This window comes from Esox lucius, chromosome 13 (assembly GCF_011004845.1).
Source record: "Esox lucius isolate fEsoLuc1 chromosome 13, fEsoLuc1.pri, whole genome shotgun sequence".
NCBI classification, from domain to species: domain Eukaryota; kingdom Metazoa; phylum Chordata; class Actinopteri; order Esociformes; family Esocidae; genus Esox; species Esox lucius.
Window position 1 is genome coordinate 12779297 of NC_047581.1, and position 17459 is coordinate 12796755.

General features: G+C 43.4%; 2 protein-coding genes across 9 annotated transcripts in view; both read right to left on the minus strand.

Moving 5' to 3' along the window:
• cacna1ba (calcium channel, voltage-dependent, N type, alpha 1B subunit, a) overlaps positions 1-3236 on the minus strand; it is a 101804-nt gene extending 98568 nt beyond the window's left edge. For all 7 annotated transcript variants that reach the window (XM_029124597.2, XM_029124603.2, XM_029124600.2 and 4 more), the window contains exons 1-2: positions 2271-3236; positions 315-420 (exon numbers count right to left, since the gene is read on the minus strand). In XM_029124597.2, coding sequence (XP_028980430.2) covers positions 315-420; positions 2271-2530 — 366 coding nt within the window. In that variant the 5' untranslated portion in view covers positions 2531-3236. The remainder of the gene's footprint in view (positions 1-314; positions 421-2270) is intronic.
• A 705-nt stretch (positions 3237-3941) lies between these two features.
• Positions 3942-17203, minus strand: ehmt1a (euchromatic histone-lysine N-methyltransferase 1a). 2 transcript variants are annotated; one of them, XM_010876186.4, is made up of 23 exons: positions 17037-17203; positions 16022-16468; positions 15808-15937; positions 15599-15669; positions 15247-15493; positions 14970-15115; positions 14728-14871; positions 14328-14620; positions 14114-14197; positions 13045-13133; positions 12645-12751; positions 12278-12400; positions 10882-10980; positions 10311-10415; positions 8792-8946; positions 7210-7377; positions 6972-7116; positions 6785-6862; positions 6524-6639; positions 5635-5721; positions 5389-5467; positions 4927-5102; positions 3942-4325 (listed from the first exon to the last, which is right to left on the minus strand). In XM_010876186.4, exons 2-23 carry the CDS (start codon positions 16418-16420, stop codon positions 4151-4153), a joined length of 3216 nt encoding a protein of 1071 aa, XP_010874488.1. In that variant the 5' UTR covers positions 16421-16468; positions 17037-17203; the 3' UTR covers positions 3942-4150. The 2 variants fall into 2 exon arrangements, with proteins under 2 accessions (XP_010874488.1, XP_010874487.1); XM_010876185.4 differs by having other exon boundaries at positions 15808-15949.
• Between the last annotated feature and the right edge of the window lie 256 nt (positions 17204-17459).

Genomic DNA, 17459 nt, shown 5'->3' on the forward strand with positions numbered 1-17459 from the left:
GGCACAAAACGTAATTGTGAAAAATGATTTGTACACTAAAAATTGATCACAATGAAGCCTAAAAAGAGAATTCATCTGAAAATACCATAATAATTATTGCCTACCTCAATTACATTTTGACACAGAGATTTAGATCACATCATGTCTTATTTAACTTATGGTCAGTGGGAAAATATTTCCTTTTCTGAGTCTGACTCCTGATGATTTTACTGGTGTTTGAACTAAAATCCTATTAATATAAATGCAATCACTTGCCTGTTTCCAACTTGTATGATATTGGTATGTGGCATTTAGTCTGTGGGATAGTGGCTTACCAAGCGTTGTGACATGGGGGTCTTGTCCAAGGCAGGTAGGTGCTGCTCCAAGGCAAGAACAATGCAGTTGGCTATAATGGTGGCCAGGATTAGGTATTCAAATGGAGTGAGGCAGTTAAGAAAAACCCAAGATGTCATATTTTTGCATTTCTACCATCTGCAATACATTCCCTGAGAAATAAAGGAGGAGACAGGAGAATTGGACCAATAGGAAGTAAAAGAAAAGCATTTTTGTGCATTACATCAAATCACTCCTCAATGAAGGGATACCCTTTGAAGAGAAATAACATATCAAAAAGTAATTTTCAGTTGGACTGGACCTGAGTGCCAAAAAACAACATTTGACAGAAGGAAAATAGGTAATTTGACTGTTCATGGAAGCTATCTAGTGTCTCCTCCGTAGCAGAAATGACAACCCTCTCACTTCAGCCAATGGGCTATAGTACATCGAGATACAAGGTGATATAATTTACTAGTCTAGGGTTGCTCAGGATATCCCTTGATTTTTCCTACAATGGCTCCCATGACCCATTGTAACTAACTCATTGAAGAAATATATTCCATATAGTTTGGAAATGCACTGGTATGATAAAGGCGGATAACTGTTTACTCAGCAGCAGAGCTAACCAAGCATCTATGAAAGTAATGGTAACCATGGCACAAATCAATGTAAATGATTTGCAATACCTAACAGGTTCATTAACCCCATCTCATTAAATAGTGCTTCCGGGTAGCCTGTGTTTCTAGAAGGCCCAGCCGTTTTCACAATCTGCAGAAAATATTTTGTTAATTTCTCATTTGGCAAACGTAATACAATTAGATTTAAAAAATGTATTTTACATAGGTGGTCCGTTTTTATCATTTACATACATATATTATTTATGGGACATAAAGGACATCGATTTTGCCAAGAAATCAAGTGGTTCTGTAAACCAGACTACAATGACTATCCATAGCGTAGCCTACATGAGTCAATGTCAGAACATGGTTTATGCTTGACTATTCGACAAGCACTTTACTCTTTGGATACTGCTCTGATATGACACCCATCCAGAAAAGCCTGTCTGTTTGTGTTTAGTAGACTGCCTTCCCGCTAGCTTGCCATTACTGTTCAGCAGCATTTGCGCGTGGGTAAGTTCAGCACCTTGGAGAGAAACCCGGAGCGCTCGAGCTGAAACGTGTAACTCAGTAGATGCTGCAGGATACATTGGGGGGGAAACGGGAAACAGTTTTGGTTACTAGGAGAGACTGTTTCCATGAAACAAACAGATCGATGCCGCAGTTATTTGATATGTAACAGTGGCATAGTCCCATGGGCAGAATATCACTCACACAGGCTTATTTACTAATAGTCCATATACCGGAATCAAATGCATTAGGCAAGTAGAACGTAAATTACGTAGGCCTAATCACCCGTAGGCACGTTTTTGGTGCTTTACAAAATCAATCAAAATATCGACCAGCTGACAAGGTTTGTACAACACTACCACTCGGGTTGAGAAAGACAAAATAAAAACCACACCTATATCTTTTATAGTGGGATACTTGAACATAATCAGTCTACTTCTACTTTTGGTAGGCTATATATGCACACCTCGTAAATTAATGACACGGATAAAGGACGCCACTGTGTTTGGTTATTGGTAGGAAATAAGGCAGCATAAAGTCCCACCAGAGAATTCATGAGAAAACTGGAGCAGTATCACCATAACGGTTTGGAGTGAGTCCTCTCATCCGAGTGTTAAGCTAAGCCTGCCCGAGAGGTTATAGCCTACTGTATTATAAACTCTATCAACAGCTGGTATGACATCAGAGGCTACAGCAAATTAACTTGGAAAACCATACCTCCAGAACCTAGCCATCTATTAAGCCATTAAATCCAGTGTATATGTTATGATAAAATAAGGTATTTGGAACAATAACTCGTTTTTTTTTATATAAATCAGCAAAGGATATGGCCATTCGGTAATCTTTTTGGCGTATTTCCGTATGACACAATCCTCGCTAAAGATGAATAGAGACCGGTTGACAGTAAGACAGCTCTGCTTGACAGGGATAGGGTTGTAAATGGCCATTGTCCTGGCTCTTTGGGCCATTGATTGTTTATAAACCCTTGGACCGCTTGGGGGGCCTGCCGGCCGACCTGCTCCTCTTGGTGGGCCCGCTTGACAGACCCCTCCTCGTCGGTTGGATAGTTCCTCTTCGAAACGAGCCATTCTGGAATTGCACAGATCTCACGCAGAAAATCAAAACTGACACTAGATAACAGATGGAGAAGAAGCATCACAACACAGACAGTTGTTCCAGCCACGAGTTCCTTTCGGTGTCTGAAATGTTCAAGAGAATATTCGAACATTAAAAATTTAAATGCTGTATTTTTCTTCAGAGATTCTGTTGGGCTCTCTCCGCATTGTTAATTCCCATACTTTCAATTGTCCAAATGTCCAAATGTGAAACACGAAGGAGAAAGTTTATATTTCCAAGTCATATTTGTCCATGGGTGTTCTTCAGGTTGAATGGCCGCATATAGCCTACGTCGCATATATCCCGTTTCACTGGGTTAAGCATTAAAAACAGCCAATGTGACATACAAATGTTGAGCAATAACAGATCGCACCATTCGCAAAACGCATGTCATCAGGTTGGCTGTGACTGCATAGTAGACTAATAATTGCGCTCCAAAAATATGCGTTTAGCTTGTGTAGCCTCTCCTCGATTGGTTTACCATTGCGAATTTAAGTTTCAATGTGGTATTGCCTTACCACACGTCCTTCATCAAAACGAGGTGCCTCGCAGCAAACGTTTCAATAATCTCCCGGTTAATTTGGGCACGGTGTAGCGTGAAAACACTGGGTAGGCACCTCCGCTTCCGCTAAATCACTCGCAGGCACTGAACAGGCAATGTATAATATAACCACTTTCTCTGAGTTGGGTCTAGCTGCGCCTTGCTTCTCCAGCCACTGCCCCTTATGAATCGGAACACGTGACCAAAAAGACGCCAGGCAGTGGCTCCACCTGTACGGTCTCTGTATCCATAGCACCAGGGAGAGAAGCAACTCCGTTCTCCTCTCTCCCTGAACAGCATAATCAGGGCGGCTGTTTGAGAAAGCGCCTTAACCAATGCTAATGTTCAGTTAGAAAGAAAGACAAATAACATCGGTATTTTTCCGCATCAATATTATCTACGTCCCCAGAGATGTTGCGTCTTGGCAAGTCCCCCGTCCCACCCCCGTCAAGTAGGCTGTGATTTGCTTTACCCGGGTATCCTGCACTACAGCAAATTAATAACAAATCCCCAAACTATGCCGAGATATGCGTAGGAGGCTCTTAATATTTCCAGCTTCACGGGTCTACAACATTAATTAAAACCTATACCTGTATATCTACTCAGCTGCTGTCAAAACTGTTTAGTCCATACAATTACATACTTCCTGTATATTTGACGATTACTTATGGATAAAATAAAAGGATCACACTTCTGAAACAAAGACTACAAAACAATACACTAACCTACTCTAGGGCATTGGCAATGGTTAACTATAAATATCTTACAAACTATGAAACAGCAATCAACAAAGAACGAGAAATAAACAATGTTTAAAATGTAGTTTCACTACATAGAATTTTTATTTTAAAAAAAGATATAGAAACAGCAAGCATGTGGGAGTCTAGGGCTAGTCTACCTGTAGTATTTTATTTACATCAACAAATCCACTAAATGACAATTCATATCAGTGTAAATGTAAAAAAAAAAAAAGGGGGGGGGAAAGGGGGGGAAAAAGCAGTGGTCAGGAGAGGCCACACGGGTGGCAGGAGGCAGAAAGAGGTGGAAGGTGTTAGGATTGTTTTGGGGCAGAATGGATGCCTGACTGTTGGGCAGGGCTAACCGCCCTCTCCAGGCTCTGGGCTCTTTGGGCTACGGCGGCTGATGAGTGTCTACACTTTGGGGAGCAGCATTGGCAGTTGTAGTACTTGCTCTTGACCTTCCAGAAGTGATCACCATAGTCAAACCTGAAAAAGGAACACATTGCAGGCATACATGGACATGTAAATGATTGGAGGAACATAACAGATCATACAATTTAGCAATTAACCTCCCATCATTCTCTGTGGCTAGTATAAAAATGATGAGAAGGTCCAGTTGACCTCGATTTTGGATCAAAATGTCAAGAGGAAAGGATCGAAGTGACTTTAAAAAGAGGGTTCAGCATTGGGTCTCTTCCAGGATGACAAGGCCCCATCCACAAGATACGAGGGGGTCACTGAATGATCTGATGACAAGGAAAATAACGGGAATCATATGCTATGGCCTTCGCAGTCACCAGATCTCAACCCAAAGGAACACCTACAGGAGATTTTGGATCGACATGTTAGACTGCCCTCTTCACCACCACCACCATCATCATCATCATCATCAGGAACACAAGTGAGGGAACTGTGTTCCATTCCTCCAGTAGAGCTTCAGAGACTGAAAAAATGCACCTCACCTTCCTTTAATTTGTCACCCGCCTGTATTTATGCCATTCCTTCAGTATTTGGACCAATTTCTAGCCCACAACGTTAACAACAACACAGACAAACATCATTGTTTCAGGTGTTTTATGTTTCTTACCCAATCTGGTCGCCTGATTTAATGGGCTTACTGGAGAAGAAGGCAATGCGTGGGAAGCGCAGGTCCTGGTGCATGGTGAACACTCTGACTGCCAGCAGGTTGGGCTCACACAGGTGGTTAATGAACCGGCCAATGTTACCAAACAGCCGGGCGTCAATGCAGTGCAGCTCGCCCACCTGTGAGACAGCAGATGGCGCCAACCAGTCAGTCACTCCAAAATATGAACACAGTGAAATCGATCACACACTCAAGGCCGGCCTTCTGACTGTCACCACACCGTTTCACCGTTCTTTAGTATACTTTATGACCATCCGACTTTTCACAGTGAAGTGTCAGAAGAACACTGTCTCTGTGCTAGTGTGTGCTCGGCGGTGCTTCCTGTTGCAACACAAGCGTGCAGAGCTTATGTCACAGTAACAATATTCAATTCAAATATGTGCATTTAAAAAAAACAAACATCACCTTATTGTCCAGAGTGAAGAGGTATGAGTCATTTTCCCTTCCATCTGCCTCTGCGTCTGTAATGATTTCACCCACATACCTACACGACAGAGGCACACAGATGTATATCAGTGTAACCCCAACATTGAAATCAAGTTGTATTTTCCCGTTTTTAAATTTGTTCATGACACCAATATTGATTCAGGTCATTTGTAAACCAAGTGCAGCGGTTCTTCTTCATGTCTTTAATAACATTCAGGTTCTTACTCGCATATAAACGTTCCTTGAGGAATATCCTGCAGTGATTTCACACCCCATCCCATCCTCTGGGTCTTATAGAGCTGCAACCGTGCCCTAAAAAGAGGGAAAAGACATGCATCCAGTGCAACCAACTAATAAGAAACTGTACTGAAAATCAAATACATTTCACTGAGAAAAATGTATGATATTGTTTAATGGCTTTTAGTGTATTAAAGCTGTGGTCCCTAAGGATTTGGACAGTGACAAAAAAGTTTTGACTCCGAACTCCAGCATTTGATTTTAAATGATACAATGACAGTTACGACAGACCAACACCTTTAATCTAAGGGCATTTTATTCCATACCAGACTAACCATATAGAAATCCCAACCCCTTTTATTTACGGACCAAAGAAGTCTCAATGAATATCAAGACGGCCATCATGGCGCAGATAAAGCAGAATAAATCAGAGATATAGCTAGTACTTACTTGTTGAAACCAGCAATAGTGCCATCTTCAAACTGCATGCAGAGACAGGGTATCCATCAGTCTGTCAAACTGGATAAGTAGGAAAATACCCCATCTCTCTGAATACTGAAGTATTCCTTTATGAATTTATCTGTTTACTTCTGGAACAATGTGTAATTACAGGTCTGTAATTCCTGAACGGTTCATGTTTAATGGATGTACATACCCACAAATTAAAGCTGACAATCTTCACCTTAACCTCTCAGTCCTTGTATCACTTCAAATCCAATGTATCGGACTACAGAGCCAAAACAACATAACTCACTGTCCAAATACAGACGGTGGTGTAGATCAAGTGTACACAGACAGTAGCGTTCCAGTGGTTGGCTGAATATTGTACATCAGCAAGGTAGGGGCCATACGCTGGCAGGCTGGGGGAGACTGTTACCTAAGTCCATTCTGAACCACTCGGTTTCTGCAGCTCCTCCAACAGGAGCAGGCGTGGTTACACTCAAACAGGACTGGAGGCTCCTTCTGACAGAACTCCAGAGGCAAACGACCCTCCTGAGCGACCACGGGCGACATATCACATATGGGTTTTGGCAGAGTCCGTGGTGTCCATTCGAAATATATGATAGCAGTAAGTTAGCTTTCATATGATGTAACGTGAACATTAACATCTTTCAGTGGGATACAGTCATCTACTTACTTTGTCATACCAACAGCGCAGGCTGAGCTGGGCACACATGCAGGTGTTTGAGGAGCAGTCATCGGTACACACACAATGCTGAAAAAAAAGGGTGAAAAGATCTTCATTAAATAACACTGTGTCCACTAGGTGGCTAGTCAAACATTGGAAACTGACTTGTGTGTTTCAAGAAGCACTGGAGGATCACCTGTAAGTGGGTGATGTCCTTGTCTATATGGATTGGGGAGGTGACGCAGCTGTCTGGGACATACTTGTAGTTATCAGGACAGGGTTCACTGTCCACTCCATTCACACAGGTGATGGGAACTGCCTCATACCCACGAGAGATGTCCCTGAAGAGGACAAATAACATATACAGTAATTACATTGTCAGACCTCCTCATATTTCCTCATCCCTCTCAAAAAGGCAGACTATTCTGTTATACCTGCTAAGGAACTTCTCTCCGTGACTGTCCCTGGTTCTCCTAGCATCGGTCAGCTTCTTATTGGTGTTGAGGGCCACCCACACCTTGGAGTTGTAGATGCAACAGTCCAAAGGGGTTTCCCCCTCCCGGTTCCTCACATTCACATCGACACCTCGTGACAGGAGGAGTCTGGAGGGGCACATTTCATGCCATAAATGTAATCAAATGCTAATTAATTATTTAAAAATCATACAGTGTGATTTTCGGGATTTTTGTTTTAGATTCTGTCTCTCACAGTTGAAGTGTACCTATTATAAAAATTACAGACCTCTACATGCTCTGTAAGTAGGAAAATCTGCAAAATTGGCAGTGTATCAAATACTTGTTCTCCCCACTGTACACTTTTTTCCTTTTTACTAGAGGCTTTATACTAGCAACCCATCCAAATAGAAGGTGGGCATGGAGGTAGCATCGACTTGTAGATCTGGAAACAGGAATGCAAGACGCAACACAGTTTTATAACACCCCAACCGTCATTGGAGTCTTTTCTTCAAAAACTATCTTCCTCACTATGAGTGGGGGTCCCATGATTTTAAACTTATTCATTGCTACCTACTGGCAAGTGATATATTAAGCAATATTAAAATGACATTTTTTTGGGCAATATTTATTGTTCCCACTGCCTGATTTATGAAGGTCAAAAATCATGTATCAATTCATTTTCAGGGTCTTTGTTTTCCCCCAAGGTGATAGGTGACAAATGGATTTTATATGCGTCTGACCCCGTTTATATACCCTAGTGAAAAAGAAAGTAATGGAAGACCACAAGACAGATCCTCAAGAATGCATTTTCTATTTTCGTTGGTGTTATATATATATATATATATATATATATATGAATCCTTACGGGTACCAATACTTCCAACACCAATCCTTGTGAAACTAAATGTATTAATAGTACAATAAATAATACATGAATATGAATTAGAAAAAAAAAAACATTGTTTTGCCATATTTCTGTGCATAACTGTGTTGTTTATTTCATACAGCCTTTAAAGCTCATCGTCATCAAAGCTGCCAATAATTCTGGAAGTGATTACATAAACATGTTCCTATATATTATTTGATAAATCTGGTTACTTTTATCTTAGAAGAGTGTTAAATAAGTTCCTTTTAAGGGATATACTTCCTCACAGCCCTATAATGAGTAGACAGTTTCCATATTCTATTATTCACTTACCAATCACTTTATTAGGTACACCCATCTAATATCAGGCAAATGTCACTGGAGGTTTTTAGTTTAAAGCGCTGTGAAAATCCCAGGAGATCAGCTGCTTCTGAGATGCTAGAACCACCACATCTAGCACCGACAATCACACCATGGTCAACGCAGCGAAGATCAAACGTCGTCCCAAATCAAATGTCGCCCCCACACAATGTTTGGTGGAAAAACAACTAAACCGCTCGACCATGTCCGCATGCTTTCTGCATTGAGTTGCAGCCACGTGATTTGCGTGTTTGGCCATCTGCACTAACAAGCAGGTGTACGCGGCCGGTGAGCGTAGCTCCTGATAGCAGCTCGGGACACTGCTGCACTACTCACATGACACATTCCAACTGGTTCTCCCTGGCAGCGATGTGCAGAGGTGAGTCCCCGTGGATGTTGACTGCATGGAGGTCACATCCGGCATCAAGCAGGATCTGAGTGATGTCGTCAGAGCCAGACAGAGCAGCCCAATGCAGGCCGATGTTCTCCTCCTAGACAGGGGTCACAGGTCAATGAGGTAAAACCCTTCCTAACGCAGTCCTGAGAAAAGCCAACCATTTAAAGCCATACATTTATTACGTTTCTGAGACATTTACTGATGTCTACTGCACAAAGGAGTTCATTATCCTCACAGAGAGCGACTGAATGCACTCTCTTAAAACACACACATTAGCAGCTGCTATGACTTTGGTTGTTTCTTTCCTGAAGAAATTTAGTGGACATCTTGTCCTGTGCTCCTCAGGTGATGTTCTGAAGCATCCCTTTAATTTGGATAACACCATGTGCTGTAGGTGAAACACTCAACTCGGACCATTACAGACCCCATGGGACCCATTCCCCTTGTCAGAGAGGCCGTTAACTCATTCGTGTTTCTTTTCCCCTCCCAGGCTGTAGAAGGTGTGACAGCGGACGTATACTAGGGTAGTCTGTGGGATCTTTGAGGTGTTGGGTAATTCTGGGCGCATACCACAGCGTAGCCTAAATTGCAAGCTCTCGGTAGGACAACAGAAGCCGGTGGAGTGGGAAAGCTGCATCTATCCTTTATCCCTTAGGCATCACGAAGAGATCTGATCACATCAAGCACATCGAAAGGACAACGGTGGACGGGGGCAAGCAAGCGTATTCTCCAATTTCCTGCTTGCAGACGTTCTGCAAATTTCACTCCATTTCTGTTCTTGGAAAAGCAAAGGGATTCACTGCGCCAAAACTAAACCACTATGAAGTATTAAAATAATATTGGTTTTAGGCTGGTCAAACAAAAAAAGTACAGCTATAGCTTGGACAGGGGATTGAAACTGTTCTTGCTGCAAATCACCAAGCTTCCACATGGAGAATATATCCTACTCAATGCTCCTTAGAAAAAAACTACACATGACTCCTTGGTATAAAGGTGAAGAGTATTTCTTTGTATATAAACCAAGGTTTAGCTATGGCTGGAACCAGATGAGCACATAAAGAACTGCAGAGCAAAGGCTCTGTATACTGCATTGTACTGGTCTGGTTTGGTTCTACAGAGCTGTGTAGTTTGACATTCAATATTAAATAGACCGTTAATCTAGCACCATGTGTCTAATCATTAGCTTTAAACACGTCCTGTTCTTGCTACACCTGCCTGCAGCTTGATTATTTTTTTTGTGAAACACACAGTCGATGGTCAGAGCACTGAAACACCAGACCGCTTACAAATCCCGCTAGTTCTAATGTCGTACCAATCATTGCTGGCAGTCGATGAATGAAACAATGACGTTTTTTGGTCTTTTTAAGGGAAGAAAATAGTTATTGAAAAAGAATGAATCACATGCAAACTACACATGTCTACAGTGGGGAGAACAGCGGGGGCCCGTACAGTACAGACCTTGTCTCGGATGTTAACGTCAGCACCTCGGGAGAGCAGCAGTAAGACCAGCTCTTTGTACTTATACTCTATCGCCCAGGTGATCGGTGTCCACCCACCATCATCCTGAAACCAAGAACCAACAATCATCATCATCATCATCATCATCGCAATTTGAAGATTCAAAGGAATCCGCTTAGTGCTGGTCCCACAAAGGCCACTGTATATTCTCCTATCATTCACAGAATGTACAAGGCCATTGATTTACTAACAGCTTGCTGGTGTAGATATGTGAGGACAACATTGTAAATCATATGACATCATAAGATTTAGGAGGGATCTTAGTCTTTTACATAGTTGTTAAGGTCAGGAGTTTTCAAATTAATGTAATAACAATACCAACGACATTTTTAACATACTAATATAGTCCGACTGTTGAACTGGGCTTACATCCAACAGCACTGACCTCTAACTCATCCTCTCAAAGCCTAGCTGATAGTACACATGAATTATGAATGGACAACTTGACGGAAGCAGTTGAAATGTGGACAGGACCTGTGAGTATAGGAGAGAGCGGAGCATGGTGGGGTACCTGAACGTTGACCTGTCTGGAGGCCTTTGACAGATGTTCAACTATGTCATAATGACCCAACTTAGCAGCCAAATGCAGACATGTCGAGCCCTTGATATCCTGGGAGAAGATCAAAATAAAAAGGTGAATCCCCTTTTTTTTTTTTTATTAATACTGAAGTAAGCACAGAACTGCTAAAGAAAAGTTGCCAGTGAAAGTCAATACAACCACTTGGGAGAGCTTTAAATTTGGCTCAAGCTTAGGATATTTGGTCGGAAGTCATCGCTAGAAAGAAAGTCTCTGAAGTGAATTTATGCCAGGACTAACTTTTTATAATAATGCGTTTATCCTGCACTCCACAGCCCCTGCCAATGACAAGCATACACTTAACATGATGCAGTGTTGGGGGTTTCTTTCTGACAATACCAAGGTATTTAGTTTCATATTAAAACATCTTAAATTAAAAGCTGAATATCCCACCCCCTTAACCTATGAACATTCTCAGACAAAAATGTATGCAATCACTACTGTAAGTCACCAAATATTGAAAGTGGTGTTACCAGAATACTTTAAAATGTAGAAGGTTTCAAGGCACAGTGTATTAAATTTGAGTTTGAGGAATTTGTTTTTAATTTACATTTCTCTGCCGTGATGACCTGCAGTTTTACTGAATAACATTGGTGGATGATTTGCAGTTTATTATTATATTTAATTATCTTATTAACACAGGCTTCAATCTTTTGATTTCATCATACACATCAGTAGTATGTCAGTGCAATGTGGTTGAATCCGAATGTTTGCATAGTTAACATAATGGTGAAGAGTTAACATAATGGTGAAGTTGTTTTTGCTACGAGCAGGGAATGGGGTCAGTGTATAAATACATTTGAAAGGAGGAATGCCCACATGAAACCGAGGAAATATCTAACCATGTGGCCAATTACACTAATGGAATTATAATAATACGGATTGCCAATGGCGTTGCTGAAAGGTTCCCTGAAATGTTTTAGTTCTAAATAAGGCTTTTTTACTTGACATTGTGCCAAATGAACAACATGTCGCAGACTAATTCAATAATTTAAAGAGACATTTAAAGAATCTTTTGCTTAGAATTTGCTGGGCCAATGTGAAATCACTGTCATTTGAGCCAAAGCTGTTCCATGTACTGTAGGACCATAATATTAATTCTCTCTCTTTCAACAACTCAACTGACTTAGATGGCATGCAAGGCCTCCAAAATACGTTGACTAGGAGGGACTCATTTCTACCCAAGAGGAGTAAGCGGTCCACACTTTCCTACTCAGAATCTTTCTGCTAATTAAGCTAAATTGATCCATGAAAGCTAAGACTGCTGGTAGGGGTTTCAAGAGGGTCGTGACCTATGGGGTTATCAATGAGGCCCTCTATAACCACTGACCTTCAGGTCGACAGCTGCCCCGGCCCTCAGCAGGTACTTGACCGTGTCCAGATGGTTGTTGTAACAGGCGTCCATCAGGGGCGTCCTCTGCTCCTCGTCAAACATGTCCAGGTTAGCGCCGGCCTAAGAGGGACGGGGACTCAGAAACATCTCACACCTGTGTGCTTTCACGGTAAAGCCAAATCATTCAAAACCCCTCTGCCCGTCAATGCAAGTAGTCATAAGGCACATACAATACCACTAACCAAGCCGAACGCGTGCCTTTTCTGGGTCCGGTAGTGTGATACCGTAACACAGCAATCCGCGTGTAAGCCGGGAGCTAAAAACTGTGGTGGTGATCCTCAGAGGTCAGAGTTCATCTCCTCACCTGGACAAGCATGTGGCAGACCTCCTGGTGTCCTTCGGCCGCTGCTGCGTGTAGAGGGGTTCTCTTGTTCTGACTGTCCATTAGGTAGTTTGGGTCTTTTCCGTCCACTGGAACAAACGGGTTAAAACAAGTTCGAGTCACAAAGATTGGATTTGCTCCTTTGAAACAATGGAGCGAATAGTCGTTTGGTTTGATTCCGATCACTTTTCAGTTTCCTTTTGATTCCAAATGTATGGGTACAGTCAAAAAGGTACTGAAATCCAGCAGAACCCACTTTCTTATATTTTCACTGTTATGAAAGGAAAAGGACATCAATGTTTTAATATAGATTTACACTGAAGAGTTTTCCTTTCCAATTAGGCCTACAATGTGGACCTTAAGACACGTGGAATGTTCTTACCAAGAAGATGGATGACTTTTTGCAACTCCCCACGATGGGCAGAGATATAGAGCTGCTTAGTGTGATACTTCACTTTCTTTGGCCTCATACTGTTTAGAAAAAAAGACAGGAAGAAAACAATCTTAAAGGGTCTTTTCCCAGAGCATCTGGTTGTGACAGTACACTCTCGAAATCCTTGCTGTGAGTCACTTGTCCGCTCAAACGTAATACGGCTGTCATCCATCACCCACCACATACCCTCGGAGAGTTCCTCAATGAGCTTGACGCCCTGATAAGATCATTTCCCAATGACGGTTCACCCATTATATTAGTGCACATTTTAATTCATTTATTTCCACTCCTTCCCTCTTCTGACTGATCCATTACCAGTCCACACCCACACACAAGGCAGGCAAACCTTTGTCCTCCTCTTTACTGGCGTTTGCCTTCTAATCACATTGCAAGCCCAGTATATGACATGATCATGACATTGCTTCCTTTCCTCTCCAGCTTCCTCCTAACCTTACCCATTCCCTCTTTGGGGCTTAGTCACTCACCGCATCCTCACAGCAATTTAGCCTTTTTGCAAGACTTCGAAGTTTTAGAGTCTTTGAAGGGTAGGAAGACATAGCACATGTAAACCACCTAAAGAGCATTAACTCTTCCGATCAAAGATACAAAGGGAGCTCCACAGAACCGTGCTTTAGATGGGGCCTAAAAAACCTGGAATTCTGCTTAGAATTGAGAAGAGAACAAAAATAATTCCCAGCATGACTTTTCTCTCCATTTTGAAAACGTGACTGCTGACAAGCCCACTTTCTGGGGACTGCATGGACAATAGACTAAGGAACAGATACTAAACTTAGTTATTTGAAGGGATGTTTTACCCCAAACCTATCATACAAACAGTACTTTGTGTTAAGTTGGAGAATTTGCAGGCTGATTTACAGCAGTATCTCGAAGATTAGTTTAAACCTGTAATTGATTAGAAACAAATTAAAGTGGCCCTAAAAATAATCTAACATAGCTCAATTCAAAGTAATGAAATAGAAAAAGACATGAGGTGTAAATGCCTGGCTTGTAACCTTACTTTTCATCATCCAAGGCCATTAGGATACTCTCCAGGGACGTTTTAGCTGGTTCCCCTCCATCACCTAATGACTCTCTCGTCAGGCTAGTGCAAGACAGCATACAGCAATAATTAGCTAAACACCCAGACACTTAATCCACACAAAAAGAAGACGCAGGTAAGGATAAAGAGGGGGTATATTGAGAACGGAAGAGTAAAGCCTGAAGGACAGTACCTGTTCGGGGAGCTGTCATGCCTCCTCTCAAGGTCAGTGGTCTTCTTAGCCCGATGAATCAGGGGTCTGGTGGTCTCGGAAACGACGGGGGCCACGGGAAATGCATCCGGCGCCGGAGGAAGCACCGGCTCCGGTCTGGGGAGGGTAACGGGTTTGGGGACAGCGACTTCCTGGGCCCCTGTAGCATCCTCCCCACAGTGGGGGCAGAAGCTCTGCGCCTTGATGAACGAGGCACAGCCGCGGTGGAAACGGTGAGAGATGCTGCCGTACGGTCTGCACTCCATGAAGGTACCCTGCGGAGCACATTCACAGAGTCGGCGTCATGAGGCAAACGCGCCAAGTGACCAACCGTCGACGCGCGTGGTGTAAAGCCGCGGCCCCGCTGCGCCCCGCCGCTCACCGTCCTGCAGAAGAGGCCGCAGCCGGGGCAGCACTGGTGCTTCACCATGCCGGCCCGGTGGTCCTCACACAGAACCAGAAGATGCACCGTGTTGGAGGGACGCATCATCTCGTGCTTCACGACCCTCCTCCGGCAGCGATTCACCTGGAGGGAGAGACGTTAGTTCGCAATGGCGTTAACAATCGCCGTGGGAGAGAATCGGATGACGTGGCTTAGGGCGAGACGGAGGAGATGAGGCTCACCAGGCCGTCCGCACTCTCGATGGCCATGCAGGTGTGCTCAGTCTGGGCCAGGCCATCCCCGCTGCAGGGGGTCTCCATGCGACAGCAGCACAGGGGAAGCTCCTCGGACAGGTCCGTCTCCGTCACGTCACAATCAACCGGGAAGCCTAGAAAATAAAGTCTGGCGTGAACAACCAGGCAAAGAGCAGAATTCAACAGGCCCTTTGGTCATCTATTGTATAAGTGTCATTTCATGACGTGCGACCAAACACGTGACACATTTTTAGGTTAAACTTGCCTGAAAGAGGAGGAGAAAACAGCTCCTCTTGGGCTTTCAGATCCAGAGAGTCCAGAGTCAGTTCAGTGTATTCCTGTTTACTGCTGATGTCCGCTTCCTCCATTTTGTTTTCCAAGCTTATTTCAGTAGCCTGTTCTTCGCTCTGCTTGGCTATTACGGTTGGATTTTCTGGTACTTCAATTACCTCTCTGCACTTAAGATCAACTCTCTTCTCGTCTAGCCCTGCCTTTAAAGCTGGTCTCTCCTTCTACAAAAGAGGGAAATAATTCAGACAGTATTAGAGGAAATCAAAGTTGGTCAACAGCATTTTTCTACACAAGTTACAAGATAGCGGATGAGGTGGGTCTTTCACCTTTAACACCTTTGACTTCTTCTTAGGGACAAAGTTGTACATTCCCATTTTCCTCTTCCTTTTCCTGGACCCTGCAGATGCATAGTGACAGTATGTCAGCAGCTGGTGGTTCAAGCAGGCCAGGCAGAATGTCAAGCCTCACATATATACTGGCCATGATGAGAAACAGTGTAAAAACAATTGTCTTACCAGCAAGCAGGGTAACTAACCTGACTGAGACTTAGTAGAGACAACAGATTTTCCTTTACTGCTCGGAGGCAGCCTAATGGGGGTGTGGCCAATCGTCTTGTCAGTCTCCACATCTGACACACTCGACTCGGCTCCATCTCTGGCAAAAGGCTTGGAGACAAACTGTTATGAGTTCATACATCAGTGATCATTTTAAGCATGAGATAACATGGCCTGGGTTTGGATGAACAGTACCTTCAAGGCAGCTGGACCGGAGGCCGGCTTTCCCATCGTCTTCCACGCGCACCGTGTCCTGGCTACTGGGGCTTGGTCCGTAGAGGTTTTTAAATCTGAATTCCCTGTTTCATAAGCTTCTCCACCACTGTCGGCAGGGGTTGGAGGGGTTTTGGTCAGTCCATGGGGCGAACCACCTGTCCTTTGAGGGGCCACTCTGGCTTGTTTTTTGTGCAGAATAAAACCATTGTAGTCCGTTATTGACCCCTGAACAGATGACATTCTGGCTTTGGCACTTTTGTTGACCAGCGACTTGGCACTCCGAGCTTTCTTCCCCTTGGCCCCTGTTAGTGTCACAGAGGGGGAGTGAGGATGTATTTTCCCTGCACCTGATTCCGGACTAACTCCGCTATCTTCCATGGCTTCCCTGGAGGAATCCTCTGGCCGCTAACACAACAACAGCGTCACCTGGAAGATTACAGATGTTAGTCCCGTCAAATACCCGGCACTTTAATCACATTCACACACTGTTAAGAGGATCAGGGGGAGTGGTAATGAGGCATATGTGAGTGATTACTGAATACCAGAAGTCACCCGTACCTCTGTCCCCTTAGAACTGGCAGTGCATGCCTCCCTCACAGCCTTATAAGGGTCATACGAAGGGCTAGCTTACAAACAACATCAAAATAAGGCCAATTCCATGGGATGTAACAGTCAATAACATTTGCAGAACTTGTGTCTGCAGCAAACCTTTTTCAGTTCATAACAAGACCTGAAAAACCACATGTTCCTCCCTAATCTATATTTAGTATGCATACAACATGGCTGTGTTAAGAATCCAAACTTCATATCAGTAACAAATGTATTTACAAAAGGTTGGGTAAAAGATACACAAAAAACAAGGCTCAACGAAGTGCAGTAGGAACACACACACGGGGAAGCACCACACATTTAAAAAAAAAAAAAGGTACGTGCAAAAACAAGTTGATCCAGAACTAGGCCCTTGCAAAAGTTTAGGCAAAGGGTAGCTATGTACCTGATTTTCTCGATGGCCTTAGTTCAGCGTTAAGAATAGTGCAGAGGAAGAGAACAGATCCCAGGCACAGTAGTACACTGCTTCCCCTTCCTTTCCCCACCCGCACACGTTCAGCCGAAATCATGTGACAATTGCTGCTGCCCTATTGGTTCCCTCTGCTGAGCAGATGGAGCATGCTCAGAGAACGTGTGGGTCTTTTCCGTTGAGTTAATATGGAGCAGCAGAGCTTCAAATGGCCAGAGTGTGGCACAGTTACGCTGCTCAACGAGGTTTGGCGCCACTACATTAAAGACATTAAACGTTAAACCCAGTAGCACCAGTGTTGCCAAGTCCGCTTATAATACGGGAATTTGGGGCTTTTTTTTGTGAAGTCACTTGAAATAATCACGAGTCGCGGGTTGCGGTTTTTGGTCTTTTTGGTCG

What these genes read in the sequence shown, in the direction of transcription:
- ehmt1a (XM_010876185.4), bottom strand. Translation starts at nt 16,420, where the DNA reads ATGGAAGATAGCGGAGTTAGTCCGGAATCAGGTGCAGGGAAAATACAT. An exon ending in CTCTACTAAGTCTCAGTCAG is followed by an intron (nt 15,670 to 15,807) that starts GTTAGTTACCCT and finishes ATGCATCTGCAG; the next exon opens with GGTCCAGGAAAAGGAAGAGG. An exon ending in GCGGCCTCTTCTGCAGGACG is followed by an intron (nt 14,621 to 14,727) that starts GTGAGCGGCGGG and finishes TGTGCTCCGCAG; the next exon opens with GGTACCTTCATGGAGTGCAG.